Genomic DNA, 18592 nt, shown 5'->3' with positions numbered 1-18592 from the left:
TTATGACATCAAGAGAGACCAAGAAATGCTGAGGCAACGACAACAAAACCACGAACTCCCATGCTGGCCTGAGATGTGACAGCAGAACGCGCCACAGATGCTAGCGCTTCCGGATGATCAGGTAACCACAACACAGCAAACCCTCCCTCTCCATCTATTGCTAACCCTAAAGGTAATGACACGACGCAGCATTGATAACAGCGCCGACAAAAGGGCACGTCGCTGGTACAAGTGACGCCAGCGACGTACAAACAAATCCGGCGACAAAAATTAATCCTCCTCTTCCACCGATAACGATTTCCATAGGTGACGTAGAAACACAGATGTATTTACATGTGCATAATCAAATCAAACATCGGTGAAACAAACAAATATACCCCTCAATATCAGCATGCACCAAATAAAGAGGAGATGTGTGCAAGTATACTTAGAAGAAGGTTTCAGAAGATGCATATACAAAAGGTCAGTTACCTTGCCCTGCTTTGCAATAGACAAAGACAAAGTGGATACACGACAGCAGAAAACAGATCATATAAGAAGGCACAGAGAAAGCATCTCTGATACAAGTAAACTACGAAGCTGAGCAACAAATAAGATGACACAAATAACTTATATAAAGATGACAACAGCGGTAGAAGAAGCTGATGCAATTGACATAGCATGGTTGCACCGAGCACAGCGTAGGGTAGCAGAACACTTGCAAAATAGAAAAAGAACATGTCGCTTTGATACACAACAAGAGACCAAATACAATAAATAAGTAGCAAATAATCAAAAGCGGAAAATAGTCGTACCAGTAGAAAAGGTCCATGTAATTCAGGTACACTACTTGCATCGACAAGAATCCAGCGAGAAACCTATAAAATAAGAAAGGACCACACCATCTGAGTGTACAAAAAAGAAGTAAGAATAACAGAGGACAATATTCAGATAACGAAAAGAACAAAATGCAGGAATAAAATAATACCTGTTATAAGCCAATGGACTACAGGTTTTCTAGAACTTCTGTATAAACTATGTTCTTTGTTTTGTTACACGGAACACCATTTTCATCTTCAATAAGAAGCTTAAGACCAACTCGAGACGTGATGCGAGATAATGCTACATAGAGTTGACCATGCGAGAACACAGGATTGCGGAGATAAACACAGACCTTAGAAAGTGTCTGGCTCTGACTTTTGTTGATTGTCATACTGTAACATAATCGTACTGGGAACTGGCAGCGGCGTAATATAAACGGCCATTTTGAATCGATTGAATTAAGAATAATTCTTGGAATGCACACACGGGCACCTTTGTGTGAACCAGTAATTATTTCTCCTTCGAGCACTCGTTCACCAAGTCGAGTAACCAGTAGACGTGTACCATTACATAACCCCAATGACTGATTAATGTTCCTCAAAAGCATGACAGGAACACCAACTTTAAGATCAAGCTCATGGTGAGGAAAATTGTTGATAGTAACATAATAAAGAAATTCAGGAGGATACAATAGTTCTGCATCAAAGGCATGATCAGTTGATTTAGATATAGAATCTGAACTCAGATATCTTCTAGCACAACCAGGTACACACTGAAAAACAGAGTCATTGATTTCATCAACCACAGTGTTTGTTGGGCACAAAATAGAACGCTGTGCAAGATAATTAGCCGAAGAATAGTTGAAGAAGAAGGACTCATATACACTCTGTATAGCTGTGTCCATATTAGAAGAAGATGGCAAGAGCAGAAGGTCTTCAGGAATTGTTATCCATGAACCAGAATCCTCTCCATCTCTTGTACTCCCTGGAACATCACCATTACCAACATCCAAAATCCACTGGGCAAACAGAGATAGTTGCTCACACTCAGAAGGCGATATGTCGCGACGCTTAAGACGCATGTTTTCTTTTAACCTCAACACAGTAACATGCCGCCATAAGGGTGATGCAATAAGAGAAGCATCAATGATTTCATTCCTTGAACCACCTTCAATTACAGGGAGAACTTGCCTGAAATCACCACCAAATATAATAGTTTTCCCACCAAATGGAAGAGCAGACTTTGCAGAATCATCTGTAGAGAGAACATCTCTTAAGGTACGATCAAGAGCTTCAAAGCAATAATGGCTTGTCATTGGAGCTTCATCCCAAAGGATCAAACTTGTTTCTTGAAGAAGTGCAGCCATAGTAGAGCCTCTAGAAATACTACATTGAGATTTGTCATTAGCATTTAGCGGAATCCTGAAGCGCGAATGAGCAGTTCTACCATTAGGAAGCAGAAGAGAAGCAACTCCAGATGAGGCAACAGCCAGGACAATTCGGCGCTCAGATCTAATGACACTGACAATGCAATTCCACAAGAAAGTTTTTCCTGTTCCACCATGACCAGAAACAAAATATACTTTAGGTGTATTGGTGTCTATGGAATACATAATTTGACTGAATATCAAACTCTGCTCAGCATTCAAATTCTGGCGCATAGCTTCTCCTTGCACAGTTAATTCTTCAAAATCATAATAAGTTTCTTCAGCAATCAATCTATTATAAGGTCCACCATCTGCTGGTATAGGACGTGAAGATATATTGAAAGAAGCAAGAGAAGATCCATTTCTTGCAAACATAGCAGATAACTCTTTAAGCAACTCATCTTGGATATGAACATCTGGCACAACATAACCAGGTAATGAAATAGAAATTCTATAGGAAATATCTTCACCCATACTGTGCCAGTACCGATCAAATATTTTATCACCATTAATAACTTCGCAATATAGTATAACTTTCATAAATAGATGCCTTAGCTGAAATGGAGTAGCCCATACAATAGCTTCCTCAAATAAGTTAAACCATTCATTATCATCACCAACCAATCCTCGAGCCTGACATGCTGCTTTAAAACTGTTGTGCAGAATACCATTGTACCGCCGGAGATCCTCAAAACAGGTAGCACCAGTAGCTACCAATAATAACATACGAAGGAAAAATAATTCACCGCTCGGGTGAACATGATATATCCTACCAATCATGGTTGCAATCTTCCTCTTTTGCCTTCTCTTAGTCCAAACCTTCTGAGAAGCATTCCATACCCAACCAGTAGGAAAGTCCAAGCATGTTAGATCTCTAGCTTCAGGATAGTTTTCATTGGCAACAAACCACTCGGTCAACATGGTTTTATGGAATAAAGACCTGTCGACCAAAGATGCAAGTGGCTGGTTCTCATGGAAAATAACTCGATTCATTCCAGGCAAATGCACAACAAGGCGCTCAACAGAAGGTTGACGACTATGTATATCATAAGAAAACATACGCCAGCATGCTTCGCACGCAGAAATATATCTACAAAAAGCAAAAGAGAAGAACATAATGTATACAAGTATTATAATAAACAAAGAGATAAGGAACAAGAAAACAAGAAAGGGAAAACAATAATAAAAAAAAGAGGATAGATAAACAACTTGCACTTAATATACTCTTCCATCTCATTGCGACCAAGAGGCAAAGCGGACCCATTAGCCGATGCTGCAACGGCTGCAGCCTGGAAACGAACACGGGCCACATCAGGACCCTTTGTAACATATTTGAACAAATACTTGAGCAAATTTGTTTTATTACACCACTCAACATTTATATGAGCCTGAAATCTCTTCAAAAGACCTAAATTGTAAGGAACAACCCATTTGTTGGTAAGCTTAACAGTTCCCTTGTTTCTGAGAACAAAACGACCGTCATCGCGGCGACGATAAACTGGGAACCCTTTGTCATCTACCAAAGTCTCATCATTATAAGCCTTAGGGAAACGTTTTGAACAAATTCCTTCTTTCATACAGGGACAATTTACATTAAGACTACCACAAGGACCGTGTACCATAAACTCATCCAAAAGAACATAACCTAACGGATCCTTTTCTGGATCAGGAAGCTCAGCACATACAAAACTATCAATCAGTGCGGACGATGGTTCTTTCGTATTCCTTTTTAGCCATATAAGAGTATGTGTATGCGGTAAACCTCTTTTCTGAAACTCAACAACATAAAGATCTGCAATAGAAAGGAGTATGAGAAAAAATAGAAGATATTGCACTAACAGTAGATGAAATAAAGAAGAGACCCAAAGAAAATACACAAGGTACCATAGCAATGAGAGAACAAAACTGAAGAATTAAGACAACCGGTAACTTAGAATACACAGTTAGATATAATGGAATTTCGTGTATATGTACTTGTTATCAAGTTTTCAGTAAATGAAACAAATCTGTATTCCTAGTATATGCATAGAATTTTATATGATTTTGAGTGGATATTTAATGTTTTAGAAATTTGAGCAGCGGAAGAGTGCTGTTGGACTGGGACTAACAGACATGGTCAGAAGAATAAATATGTATGATGATGGTGAGCAGCAGAAATGAAATAATTTAGGTCATGAAGGTGGCAATGTACATAAGCAGTATGGATGTAAGCAGTGGTATGTTATTATAAAATGTAAGAACATACTTACTAGTCAGTAAAAAGAAGAGGAGTAAAACATAACAATATTTCCCTCAATCAGTCTATTTAAATCATCAGACAATGTCGATCTCTCTGGCCGCGCCCTCTAGCATGCAATGTGACCGAAACATACAATTAGCTGAATGGATAGATAGGTTACTTTTTCTATAGAAATAATCTAGGACAACTATAGTGCGAGTGGTACCTAGAAAGCAGAAAGAACAACAACAAGATCCATGGAACATGCATGACATAGAATTGGCCCTAAACAATACAGAAAGACAAAGAAGTGAATTACACTTACATGCTTTGATAGGGCCAAACAGTTCACCACTCTTGACCTCAGTAAGAAATTCGTTGTACTTCATATGGAAAACTCTTGTAACAATATCAGGGCGATCTGATGCACACTGATGTGGCTCCATCGCCAAGGCATCACTTATCTCTTGCCATTTAGGATTACATGTAAAAGTAATAAAAAGGTCAGGAGCACCATGGACTCGAGTAATAGCCATACCATCATGATAATTTTGAACCATATACCGAGGGCCACCAGTGAAGCTTGAATGGAGCATGTACTGGACACCCAAGTTTTTCCCAGTCGAATTACCTTCACCAACAGCATCAGTAATGCCCTGATATGTCTCAGACCGAAGAGCCTCTTGATTCCAAAAATGATAAGCCAGTCTGCTTGCTTCCACACAAGAGTAAGCATTCACAATAAGTAGCTGACTAAGGCGGCCGCAACATGTATAAGGATTAGGTTCGTTCCGCCGATAATGAAAATAATAAGAGTAATACTCCAGCATAGACACTTCATCCCGAGAAGAAGAAGTGGAATCATCTGGTACAACGGGAGAAGAACCCAAAGACGTAGGCACTTCATCCCGAGGAGAAGAAGGCAAGTCATCCAAAGACAATGTAAGCAGAAGGCGAAGATATATGCAGACGCGCAGAACGCCTAGCCGAAGAAGATGGACCAATAACATATTTAATTCCAAGGTGAAACCCTTTGTCACCGTAAGGGAAAAGCAACAGATACTGGAGTGCCATTAGTGAAGGATTTAACGAAGACACTTGCCTTAATTCATGTGAATGTGTCTCAGCCACGACATCAAAGCGGTTAATTTCTGGTGTTAAATCACCCACAATCAATGCAGCAACCTCACAACCTGTAGGACCAGAGAAACGCGTCCCATGATACCCGCCCTCATCGCCAAAAAACCTGATGACCACATTAGGAAAGTCAGAAGACTGCAACCTCCGATGGGCGAACCTGAAATGCTGAACCAAATGATTATGCTGGTCAAGCATTTCAGTAAGCTCTCTGACAATCAGAGGATCTAACGATTCAGAGCAGCCACCCTCTCCAACAATATCTTCTCGACCAAACAAATCAAGCCTGCGCTGCACCTCATCAGCAGAGTCAACCATATAAAGTTGCGCAAACTTTGGGGCATCAGTGGCACGCGGAAGAAGCGATCCTATCCTGTGGTAAGCACATTCACCCATCTTGAATATATACGGAGCACCACCAGAATTAATCGTTCGAACAACATCAGCACCCATTGATGTAAAAGCAAACAATGAATTATAATGCCTGATAAGACGATGGAAATGAGCAGAAGCTGGCCCACAACCATAAGAAAGCAGTTCTTTCAAAGGAGAAGGCCAATCATTGAACCGCGACAAAGATACTTTTCCACGAAGACAACAACCATGAAAAATGGGTAGATGCCCCTTGCCAACAGTGGATCTCTTGGACCGCTCCATGTACCAAAACAACGCACCGCATTTTTCACACGTGAAGGCAGGAACCCCATAGTATGACCGCTCCGATGAAAGAGCTACAGAGATAGACAAAGAAGAAATTAACAAACGAAAGAGAGAAAAGAAAAGAAAACAGTGAAAGTATATAAACCAAGGCAATACCTTTGAGCATAGCAGCACACTTGTCAGAGAAAGGTGGCCCACTGAGTGGAACTACAAAACAAATCAAAGGAAACGCTGTTAAACAAAACATCAGGGAAAAGTCACAGAAAATCAGGCAACAAAACAAAAGGTCAATCTGTGCAAACCTCGAACTCTTTTCAATTTCAGATCGTGAAGCACTTTTCTCTTACGACAATTTAACGAAGCCTCTTTTCCTTCGACACGTACAGGGCAAAGGAAAAACTACAGGAGGGGGAAAAAGTAGGAAGCCAAATTAGCCCATGCTCAGTGTGCTGGTGCATTTCAATGCAACAATATTGAAGATGAACTAATCATTCGAAGGTTCACGCATCTCTAACATGCTGGAATATACCTCGAAAATGATATGTACCGAGTCAGGAATAAAGCAATAAATAGAAGTAAATATTTTATACGATGTTAGGTGTACACATAATGTTGGCTAACTTCGAAAAAGGGAAAAAAAAGCCAACTAACTAAAAGGATTGCCGTACCGTCCGTAATACTAAGGCTCTGTTAATTGGTCCGATGTTTATGGCTCTAATTTAATCAATCCATGGAAATATGTTACCCATTAGGAACATATAAGTGGACTTCACTGTGAAATTCGACCCGTAACCAATAGAAACTTATGTTGCAGTAAGTGATGAAAAGAACAAAACGGTCTAAAACTATCGGAATACAGCGTCAGCAGCATCTTGGAATACATGTAAAAAACGATATATAAATAACAGGCTAAGTAACATAGTTGAATATATTTTAAAAATAATATGTAGGTTGACAACAAAGCAACCTGTGTGACAGTACGTCTACACATAACATTAGGTAAGTTGAAAGAAAGGGAAGAAACCAATGAATTAAAATGATCGATCTATCATCCATAGTATCTAGGATTAAGTAACTGTTGTGATATCTATGCCACTCGTTTACTTAATCCATTTGAATATATCGGCCACAAAAAACATAAACGTCCATGAGCCTACATTTTTTCCCAAGCATTTATTAACACCAATAGGCAAAGGAAGAGAAGCATGTACCAATTACATCATTTGCACATAAGCGATGAAAACAAAGATGGTCCACACCAATTTGAATAATTACGATTAAAAAGTACAGGGGTGCTAGTAGCATCTTTGATTATGTTAAGATCATTATGACATATGGCAAGAACACAAATAGGCAAAGCAAAAAAAGCGTAAACCTATTACATCATTTCCATTTAAATGATAAGGGGAAAAAATGGTCCACATCATGATTAGTATGCATATGCCCACATTTTTTGTCTGTCAATTATTTTCCATCAGTAAATAGAATTATTTTCCAACATTATGGTAAATAAAAGCAGAAGATTAGCCAACTTTCACACAAAAATGATGAAGCGAAAGAAGAATGGGCTACCCTCTAAACGCAAAAAAAAAAGGAAAAAGAAGAAGATTAACCAAACAGGAAATACATACATACCAGAAGGGGTCGGGTAGGACGTGACCAAAGAACATGCAGGTCCAAGACAATACTGTAGGTCTGGAAGCAGGACTGTTTCGACCACATAATCAACAGGTACTCGCGGAATAAGGACACGCGACGGAGCATTTGACGGTAAAAACGGATGACGAAACGATGACAATGGAGATATTGCCGAAAACTGAGACAACGACGAACGTGAAGGAACAAAAGTTGATGACGCAAGCGATGGTAAAGGCACATGATCAATCACGGACGCTGCAAACCCGGAGGAAGACTCGGCTGCAGAAAAGCCATACAAGTAAGCAACAAAAAGGTACAAGGAGGAAAGAGGCAAAATCAAAAGAGGACAAACCGAGGACACACCATCCGTCAACAAAGGCCGCTTTCCCATTATAATTTCTCGACGATGACGGGCCTGCGCAGTAGTAGAAGACACAGGAGACAGCGACAGAGCATGACCTGGACATTCCAAAACAGCAGAAGAACAAATCGGCAACAAAGATTGAGAGAAAAATAGATCAAAAAGTGAAGAAGTTACACAGAAATCAGCCAAAAAGTAATAAACAAACTACAGATTAATTTGAAGAATTTAACAGCAAGAGAAAACATACCAGAAGAAGATCCAGCCGGAGTACTATCACCAACGGCCGTAGAAGCAGAGTCGGACGTAAGGCGCGGCCGACCGCGCCGCCGTTGGACACCGCCGCCCCGCGGCAAAAGAGCAGCAGGACCCCGCAAATTACAGACATTGCCGCCGCGCGCCGAGGAAGAAGCACCACCCTGCCCACAGCCAACAGACGCACGACCGCACGGCCGATCACCAACAGACCCGACCCCATCGACGGACTGACGGACATGAGGAACCCTAGGGGAGGCGGACCCACGGAGGCGCCCCGCACCATTGCAAACGGCGGACAGACGATGAACTGACCCTAGCGACCAAAACGAAGAAGAAATGGGGGACAACGGAGAAAAAAAGTAAAAACTAATTCGGAGAGATCAATAGCAGACGCCCCCGGTGGAAAAGGAGGCAATCGCTGACCACACCGTCTGCACAGATCAGCGGGTCCCACAAGCGATGAGGTGGAGAAAAAGCTAGACGGACCCAAAGAGTCCCCAAAGGAAAACAAAACAGAACCAACCAACCCAACCAAACAAATCGAAGGAAACCCCAGCAGTACACACGGGAGGAAAACGAACATTTTAAAACACGTGTCAGCAACGAAAATAGGGATGGAAAAAAGTGTAAAATCTGAGAAAATTCGAAGTTGATCGCTCTTAGTATACTAGTTACTAGTTATTTTGGAAGATGCATTTAGCCCTTTTGGAGGAAAAGGCCAAGGAAAAAACCGCGGCGTGCGTGCAAGTGCAATGACTGTGAAGTGGACCACGCCGTCCCAGCCGTCCAATTTGGCCGCACGGCGGCCGAAGGGGCCCTATCCGCAAAAGGCCGCCACGCCCATGGTGCGGTGCGGTGCTCCCGGCAGCTCAACTGGTGGGCGTCGTCCTCCTCCTCTCCTCTCCTCTTGTGCGCACCAGGTTCCTCCTCCCTCCCGCAGCCATCGCGCGCGACACATTGCCACGACCCCAGATCACCCTCCCCCCGCCCCAAAAAGCGAGCAGCTCCCTTTCTCACACCCCAGGTACGGACGAGCCTCCTCTCCCCCTCCTCCCCCGCAAATTCCTCAATTCTTCCAGGTCCTCTCGATCGCCCGTCGCGTCCTAGCTCGTCGTACCGGCGCGATCGGTTCCGCCGACGCGATTCCGGCGGGAATCGGCCGGGCCGATGGGACGGGCGCGCGCGCGCTGGCAGTCGTACGGGGTTTCTCTAGGGTTCTGATCGCGACATGTTCCGCGTGTACGGTGAGGGGGTTCTAGGTGAGTGTTTAGCGAGGAGCAGCACACGTGCTCGTGAATCGCGACGGTACGTGATGTTGGTGGTACAGGAAGGAAATGATTGGGGATATTTTGTGGGGTTGGGAACTGGGAGGGGGTTACGGGAGAATTTGGCTACAGTTGCCTGTCCCCTGAGGTTTAATTCAGATCTTGTATGTAGGGCTCAAGCCGTGCCTGTCATTCTCCCAGTTAATAGCACATGCCACATGACATGCGTACCGAGCTTGTTTGACTATGGTGGTGCTCTCACAGGTTGCACAGTAAATTAAAAGCTCTGCCCATTTGTCTTGTTTTCTATGTTCAAAACGGCCATTTGTTTTTTTTATTTTTTTTACATTAGAAAGCCTCAGAGTGTCAAGTGTTACTGATGCCAGGTCTGCATGCCGGTGTGTGCTGTGCAGAAAGATGGTATAATTTCTAGCTTCCAAGGAAGCAGTATGAACTTTATACATGAGAGCTGGCAAAAGAGAGTGCTGCTTTAGGATTGCAACGCGGTCTAATCTGATTCGCTTACATTTTCATTTCTGTAAGCATCACAATGGTAATGCTAAACGAGGACCTAGTGTTCTTCGCTATCGTTTATCTTGTGTGCTATAAGATAAGATCTACAGTTGGAGTAGACAAAAACAGAGCTTACACAGGGAATTGGAGGAGGATTGATAAACGATATGTTGCTGTGTATGGAAAGTTCTGAACTCTTGCTAAAACGTATCATAATGTTTGCTGTTTCTTGGATTTTTGCACATGGGATCCAAAGCACACTAGGTAGATTGCTGCTTACTCATGGTTGATTCCAGGATGCGGAAATGCGTGCTAGATATATTAGCTACAGTTGGCTATGTTTATGATGGTTACGTTTCCCATGATCTAACCATAATTTCCCTTTAATTAACTCTTCATTTCTTAGCCCGTGACAGATAATGGAGTAACAGTTTTGGCAAGGTTACAACACTGTAGGAAGACATCAAAACCAATTTATGGGAAAGAAGCAAAGCTTGTGGGCAATTCTTGATGAGGAAGTGTGATCTGAGGCAGTCTCACAGCAGCAGGGTTTCTGGAGCAATGTCATCCTCTTTACCCATTCTGCCAAATTCCCTGAAAGAAAACTTCCCTGGGCCTCATAATCCCCAACTTGCTTCGATGCAAAGGCAACTGACGAATGATTCCGTGCCCTTACATCACAGCGCACTTCAGTCTGCTAGTTTGCACCCGAGAGCTGGTGCTATGAGATCGGTGTATTCAGGTTTACTAGGGTACCCTGCTAATCCACTTGACTCTGTGCCAAACCACGATAGGCAGTCTATGGTTGCTTCTTTTGCTTGTCAGTCACCAGATATCGTAGCATTTCAGCCTTTATCTAATAGCATCCCTGGAGGACACACTGAGGAAACTTGGTTCCCGGGTTCGGTTGATGGTTTATCAGATTACAGAGATATCATCCCTGCTTCTGGTAATCAGATCCAGAATGGCAGTCCTGCTGTGACATCTGATGTGGTTGCTCAACAAAATGAGTGGTGGGATATAATGAATGATGATTGGAAAGATATTCTAGATGCAACGGCCAATGATTCACAGTCAAAGGTATGCACATTAAATGCCATAAAGAGTCATTGCGGTAGTAGCTGTGTCTTGTGTTCTGGTAGTTAGGAAGTACTCTGTACTCCTTTTGTTTATTATAACGTAAACGTATTAACCAAGCTTATGAAATTATAATATTGCATAAATTCCTTGTCAGCAAACCTACTGGTAATATGGTTACATTTTTGTGCGGCCAACCTACATACAGTACCTTTCTATATGCCAATTTTGAAGTTAAGAGAAAGTTTTGACTTCCCGTATACTTCACGGGGCATATTTGTTATTTCTGTAAACGGGCACATAATCTTTTTTTCCTACCAGTTTCTTTCTGAAATAGATAATATTGTGCTATCTCTTCCTCTTATTAGAAGTTTAATATGGATGATTGATATGTTTCGAGTGATGGTGAGGGTATGAATAATGATTTATTGTTTCCACTGTTTTCAGAGTTGTTGTTAGAATGAATGTTCTTGACAATGAGTGTCTAAGCGATATATGCTATGTTGCATCTTCTCTTTGGCACGAAATAGAAATGTGAGGTCCACTTAATCGTAAGGTGGAACTTTCATAACTTGTTGGAGTTATAGTTTTTAGAGTGGTACTTGTTTAAATTCTCACTGTGATTCTTCCGGTAAGCCAATTCCTTAAGTTTCTTTCCTAACCAAATGTTTCTTTCTGGCCTTTGTTGTAGTCCATGGTTCAACCTTCCAATTCGGCTGCATCACAACCAGCTGTGAACCAGCCAGCTTCATCTCATGGTGGAGAGATTTGTAATGTAGCTAGTCCTCCCAATAGCAACTCTGCAGCCAAACAACGCATGAGGTGGACCCCAGAACTCCATGAATGTTTCGTAGACGCTGTAAATAAGCTTGGTGGTAGTGAAAGTATGTCAGCTGTGTTGTTGATTTCCCATTTACAATGAATCTTGTTCTACCATAATCTAATGCTTGCATTTATTTGTCTTGTTTCTTCAGAAGCTACTCCTAAGGGTGTACTGAAGCTTATGAAAGTTGAAAGTTTGACAATATATCATGTGAAAAGCCATCTGCAGGTTTTCTATTATATTTCTAAATTCGAATTCTTGTACTGTTGCCTATAATAGACCTGAGTACTCACTTTCTTACGTGATCTGGTTTGAGTTGCAGAAGTACCGCACAGCCCGCTATAAGCCAGAACTAACTGAAGGTCTGTCTGGATTATATTTTTTTGTGCTTGCACTTTATCTTGGATTTTCCTTGAGTTATTTTTTTCGTGAATCATGATGACGAGCTATTGGGTTGAGTATAGTTTTGTGATAATTGCTAAGGGCTGATGCTTTCTTCTTATGTATATGTAAAACATCTCATGATGCAATGCTTTTTTACTAGGATCCATTATTGAATGCATGCATGCAGCCACATTGTAATTGGTGTAATTGTTAACATGACATAGCTATTCGTTATCTGATTATTCAGGTACGACAGGAGAAAGATCTAGCACCGAAGAATTGACTCTAGACCTGAAATCGTGAGTGAATAAAATTCTTCTTCTCTTGCTCCGTTGTACTCTTGCATGATGTACATCTGTCTTGATGCTTATTGGTACCAGGTTAGTGTGCAAAGTAACAAAGACACACATCAACTATCAAGCTTATCACCAGTACTAGTATAATTAAGATGTTACTTTAGTTTGCAAAACCAAATTGGGGATATTTTGTAGGTTTGTGACTCAGCTGCATTAAAGTGGGGATTGCTGAAAATAGCTGCAATGCAGTAACAAAATCAAGTCAATAATTCGGACTTTTATCCATAGATAGGTATCAACCTTCTTATTAAAACCGTAAATAAAAGTACAACTAAGATGGGATGCAACAAAGAATTTTTTCAAGGGATTTCATGCCTACCAACAGATATCTTCGCAAATTCAGCCATCAATCATCTAATCATCGCCGCATAAAGTTACAAAATGAAGTCAGCTTATTAAACTTAGTGCAGGAAATTCAGTTTAGTGGCTTGGCTAATGAAGATGCTAAGTTTCATATTTATGCATTTTTCTCATTCATGTGAGATTATAAAAGTGCAAGGAGTATAATTTAATATTACAATATTATAAATATAACTCCAAAAAGTGAAATAAAACCTTTAATAATACATAATTCTACTCCTTGCAATTCTAATATCTTGCAAAATTTAAACAATGCTTAATATGCGCTTCTGCCTCTTCAGAAGCCAACCCAGTAATTTTATTTTGGTGCACTAAGTTTGATGGGGCTAAATTGATTTTGGTATTCTTCGCACAAATTATGGGATGATTGATAAGCTGATAGGTGAATATCATAAATATCGGAGCATGATGTTTGATAACCTGGTAGGTGAATATCATAAATATCTGGGCCTGCAATTCCTTAGTTTTTCCTTGTGTTGCCTTCCATCTTGGTATTTTCAAGATATTAATAAGAGGTTGAGGACATTTTGCAAACATATAGCCGAGTGGACAGATATTCTACCTTTTCCAAAAAATAATTATGTAGAGGTTACTAGCATTGTTAAGATTTCTGGTTTCTTGCCAACTTTCCCAGGTGTTATTGCTTGATGCATATGCTTTTTTCCAGTTATATTGAAGTGTGTATATGCATGCACATTTGACTGGCACTAGAGTGTTCCATTCTCTGGCCATTCTAAGTTGATGAGACATTCCATGTTGTAGAGAACTGGTCAAAATCTTCTTTTTCCAAAAGATTGGTTATCTTTAGCCATAATATGAAAATTTTCTTCAAAATTATGTTCTCTGATGTCTAATGCAAAATTTAAAAAATATATTGTTGCTTATGCTCCTAGAAGCTGACCCATTTCTGAATCATTGGTTTTCTGTAGCCATGATATAAGAATTTTGTTCACAATTATCTTCTCTGATGTCTACCGAATAATTAAAAAACTGGGATTGTTTATGCTCCAAGTCTGGATCATGCTCTAATTGTGGTTTTGTCCAATCCTCCCTCTGTTACAGGAGTTTCACGAGGATTTTTTAGCCCATTCTGTATTCACTTTCTGCTGGGCCCCAAATTAAAGTTTTGAGGCTTCACGTCAGCCATGATTAACACCCTTGCATGATGTTCACTTTTTTACATAGGAGCATGGATCTTACTGAGGCGCTGCGCCTTCAAATGGAAGTTCAGAAACGTCTTCATGAACAACTTGAGGTACTGTCCAAAGGCATGCAGACTAGTTATAAATTTGGGTGCTCTCTGGTTTCATGACAAATAATGACCTAATAAAGAGTGGAATGCCAAACATATTGCACTTTTGGACAAACAAATGTGAGAACCTGGTTTTTTTCTACACTTGTGTTCATAAATCAAATTGTGATTGCATTAGTGTGGAACTCAACAAAAGAAGCATCCACATAGTTGCATTTGGTCTTAACTTTTTTTTTTTTTTTTTTTTTTTGAGAATTCATTTGGTCTTAACATGGTAAAGGACAAGCTCAATGAGAGTATCACCAATTCACCATGTGAGCAGGCACACATAATCTGAAGTTTATTCCATCTTTCTGTTGCAGACTCAGAGAAAGTTGCAGTTGCGAATTGAAGAACAAGGGAAGTATCTGCAGATGATGTTTGAAAAGCAGTCTAAATCCAATAAGGAGAAGGTGCTGGGCCTGTCCTCAGGTGGTGCAGCAACCCTATCATCTGAGCCGAGCCATTCTGCCAACAGAAGTAGGGAGAGTGATGAAGATGATGACCTAAACATAACAGGAGACAGCCTGGGGAGTGCAGAATTACGAGAAAATTCAATGCGTGCTGGTGGCAACCAGGGGCCAGCACAAAGCGAGTCATCCGATCCCCTAGCAAGTACAAATGATGGATCTCAGGCCTCCCAAGAGAAGCGCCGTAGGGTGCATGATAGTTAAACTGCCATCAGTTTGGTAATCCAGATAATAGCAGTTCAGTCAATCTATTTGGTGAAAAGATGGTTCCATCATTTGTCTGTGCTAATCCGCAAGTCTATAGAGCTGAGCCACCTATATCTAATTGGAATCTTCTGGTGGCCGCTTATATAAACTGTTAGCAATAAATCAAATTATCTCCCGACGTATGGTAAATAAGTATGTCTTGGGATCTAGCAATCTTTTAGATATAGTTGTTATTTGAGCGGTTTTGTGGCAGAAGGTCATGAACTGTTAGAAAGCCAGTGTTTGTCCATGAGGCAGGAAATATTGGAATACCTGACCCTTGTGTGGTTTCGGTGTGACTTAACTGATGATGATAGTAAGGTTTTTGTTCTATAACATGGCAACTATAGTTCGCTTATTCGAGATCTGAACTGCTTGAAGATATTCATCTTTTGTTGTACTGTCATGTTTTCCACACTGGGGCGCCAAAATAAAAGCCATGACAGCTTGACAGGCCTGATCGTGGAATTGATCAGATTTGATGGGATACAGGTGAATCTGTGGTTCAGATGGGACGAACTTGGAAATGAAGGAGATTCAGATTATAATGGTTCATTACTTCAGTAGTACACGCGACCTCACCAGCTGATGCCAATAAGTTGACGTGGTTTAGTTCAATTCTTGCCAATAAGTTGTTGCCGCCTTCTCTCAGGGAAGACACTTTGCTGATGCTTCAACAGTGGCACAACAAAGGTATGGCCGATGTGACACCGGCGCCCCGACCATGCAATTGTCCACTCCAGCGTCATCATCGCAGCTACCCTCAACGCTGTGCATATGTTTTTTTTTTTTTTTTTTAACAGGGAAAGGGTCACAGGACCCAGAAGCTTCATTGCATACGGTGGGTACAGATTACATGGAGAGGTCTCATTGAACTTGGAATTACAAAGAAGCCCTCTCTTTTTCTACAAAGGACCTTGAGAAGAAAAATAAAACGCGATCGGGTCCTCCACCTTGACCTCGATGCCGCAGCTGTCGACCATGCCGCCGGGGACGACACCACTTGGGGCAAGCTCGCCGATGAACGCCGCGGTGAGGCAGATGAAGATCCTCCGCGTTGGCTCACTGGCCTAGAGGAAGAAGAGCCGCAGGAGTAGGGAGCTCCGCGGTGCAAAGGGGCCCCTTTGGCCTGTTGGAGCAGCGGCGCCATGAAGCCGATGCTGAGTTCCTTCGCCGGAAGAAGCTTCAAAGATCCCCAGAGCTCGAGCTCTGGCCTCCACCATGGCGGCCAGATCCGACGAGATCGGATCGAAATCGAACTCCACCGAGCTTATTGGTTGGAGGTGTAGAAGAGATCTCCTCTGCTGCTTTGTCCTCCGACCATCGGAGCAACACAGAGAGGAGAAACGCCGCCACTTGACGGCCCGAGCTGCTCGCTAGCTCCGGCCACCCAACCCTCCAGATACACGGCATCACGCCAGGCCGGCAAACAGCCATACAAACTCGAAGGAAATCTAAACTACTGTATACAAGAGGCCGGCCTCCTCTCCCCCAACGCCTCTGGCCGGCAGAGCCGCCGGAGAGAAGAGGGGGAGGAGCCGGTGAGGTCTCAATGACTCTCAAGGTACTGTAGAAAGGTGAGAGGGGAGAGGGGGGAAATGAGCGCGATCACATACACATGCTCAGTTGGGTGGAAACTTCACGCTGTGCATATGTTAGCTCGAGGATACCAGGACACTGTGCATATGTTAGCTCGAGGATACCCGGGACACGTACCAGGCGCTGCTGCAGGAAGCGCAGGGGACGTACCAGGTACGTCGATGGACGGGAGGGACCTGGAGGAGGATGAGGCGAAGGATGAACCGGAAGCCTTGTGTAGGATTAGGCATTATTGTCCCGCTTTGTGTAGGATAACATTGTAGTTCTTGTGTTCCTCAAAAGCAATACTAGTTTAATCACATTTTCTTGCTTGACGATACTGCTTCTGACCTTTGTTGTTTACTGAAGAGCAACAACACTTACACTTTCAGATACGAAGTATGAACATTGTGCATCGTCCCAACATCGATCACCAGCCTCTAAAATCTACTTCCTCCGTTCTTTTTTAATTGACCCAAATTTAGTACAAAGTTGTACTAAATCATTTAGTACAAAGTTGTACTAAATCTGAGTCAATTAAAAGAGAACGGAGGGAGTAGATCTGAGAACCAGGTTCTAAAAAAAGACACCAGCAGGTCTCGCGACCATGTCCGTGACGGAGCCCCCCCGGCCGCCGCCGCCTTGATCTCCGGCCTCCGTCCAGCTCCGCCGCCACCGCGGCCAGATCCGGTTCCTCCTCGGCGTCCTCTCCCCGCCCTGCCCGAGGTTCGCCGCGGCCGCTGGGTCGCAGCAGCCTCCCTGCTCTGTTGCGCCGCCATGTCGCCGGCTCCTCCTCCCGCGCAAGCTCGTCGCCGGGACTCCCCCCCACTCCCTCCGCGCCCCCGGGCGACCCCGCCTGCTGCTGCCTCTCGCAGGTCATCGAGGCTGCCCCCGGCTGGACGGTTTCGCGTGGAGAATTGTGGCGCGTTGGTGTCGTCCGCGGACGTCCCCGTCCCTGCAGCGCCTGCTCATGGTCGGCTGCTCGGCGCCGATGCAGTCTCCGGCCTGCTGCCGTCGTGCGCTGCTCCGAGTGTTGGAGGAGCTGGGCTGCGCTTGGAGGTCCTGACGGCTGCGCCCTCATCGGTCCAGCTTTCCGGGCCTGCTGCTCCCGCCCTCTCCACTCCGCCTACTGCGTCGCCGTCTGCTCCGTCTCCGAGTGGCCCCTCCGCCTCGCTGTTGCTTGCATTGTGGGTATCCTGTGCTGCTGATGATGAGGATAGCGAAGAGGACGATGTTGAAGTACTGGCCCCCAAGACGCCGCCGGATGTCATCAAGACCTGCTGCGGGGCTGATGTACCGTGTTCTGCTGTTGCCGATAGTGTGGTAGGAAATGGGCGCCGCCCCTCGCTGCCATGCCATGGCCTCCATCTTGGGCGTCCGCTGCGGACAACATCGACGAGGAAGGGGAAGAGGAACTGGTCCCCAGACGCCACCGGCCACCAAGACCTTCAACATTGCTGCTGTTGCGGTTGATGGCGTGGAGGCGGATAGTGTGGCGGGCGAGCGTGATGGTTGGCAGGAGGTGTTGCCGCGGCACTGCCTGCGCCGCCCGGCTCCGCTAGCCCCAACTTTTGCTCGCCCCCCTATCCCTTCTTGGCTCAAGGGTAGATGTTGCAGGTGTCTTGCTCCTGGTCACCGCGCTGCGGTTTGCTGTGAACCCTTCAGGTGCTCTCGATGCCTCGAGAACGGTCATCGGGCGCGTGTTTGTCGCAACGCTTGGCGTCCTCTCA

At 43.5% G+C, this 18592-nt stretch overlaps 2 protein-coding genes across 2 annotated transcripts; one reads left to right on the top strand and one right to left on the bottom strand.

The window, feature by feature from the left end:
- Positions 1-985: 985 nt before the first annotated feature.
- Positions 986-9012, bottom strand: LOC139830149 (uncharacterized). The gene is made up of 10 exons (XM_071818147.1): positions 8492-9012; positions 8244-8339; positions 7878-8159; positions 6545-6641; positions 6399-6449; positions 5486-6313; positions 5077-5160; positions 3847-4019; positions 3452-3516; positions 986-3317 (listed from the first exon to the last, which is right to left on the bottom strand). Exons 3-10 carry the CDS (start codon positions 8118-8120, stop codon positions 986-988), a joined length of 3873 nt encoding a protein of 1290 aa, XP_071674248.1. The 5' UTR covers positions 8121-8159; positions 8244-8339; positions 8492-9012.
- Positions 9013-10683: 1671 nt separating this feature from the next.
- On the top strand, positions 10684-15642 carry LOC127295430 (protein PHOSPHATE STARVATION RESPONSE 1). The gene is made up of 7 exons (XM_051325380.2): positions 10684-11357; positions 12046-12238; positions 12329-12405; positions 12500-12539; positions 12809-12860; positions 14463-14532; positions 14892-15642. The coding sequence occupies exons 1-7, from the start codon at positions 10788-10790 to the stop codon at positions 15240-15242; spliced, it is 1353 nt and encodes a 450-aa protein (XP_051181340.1). The 5' UTR covers positions 10684-10787; the 3' UTR covers positions 15243-15642.
- Positions 15643-18592: the final 2950 nt, after the last annotated feature.

The sequence above is a fragment of the Lolium perenne genome, chromosome 4 (genome assembly GCF_019359855.2).
Source record: "Lolium perenne isolate Kyuss_39 chromosome 4, Kyuss_2.0, whole genome shotgun sequence".
Taxonomy (NCBI): Eukaryota; Viridiplantae; Streptophyta; class Magnoliopsida; order Poales; family Poaceae; genus Lolium; species Lolium perenne.
Note: the sequence above shows the minus strand (reverse complement) of the source record. Positions and strands in the feature narration are given on the sequence as shown.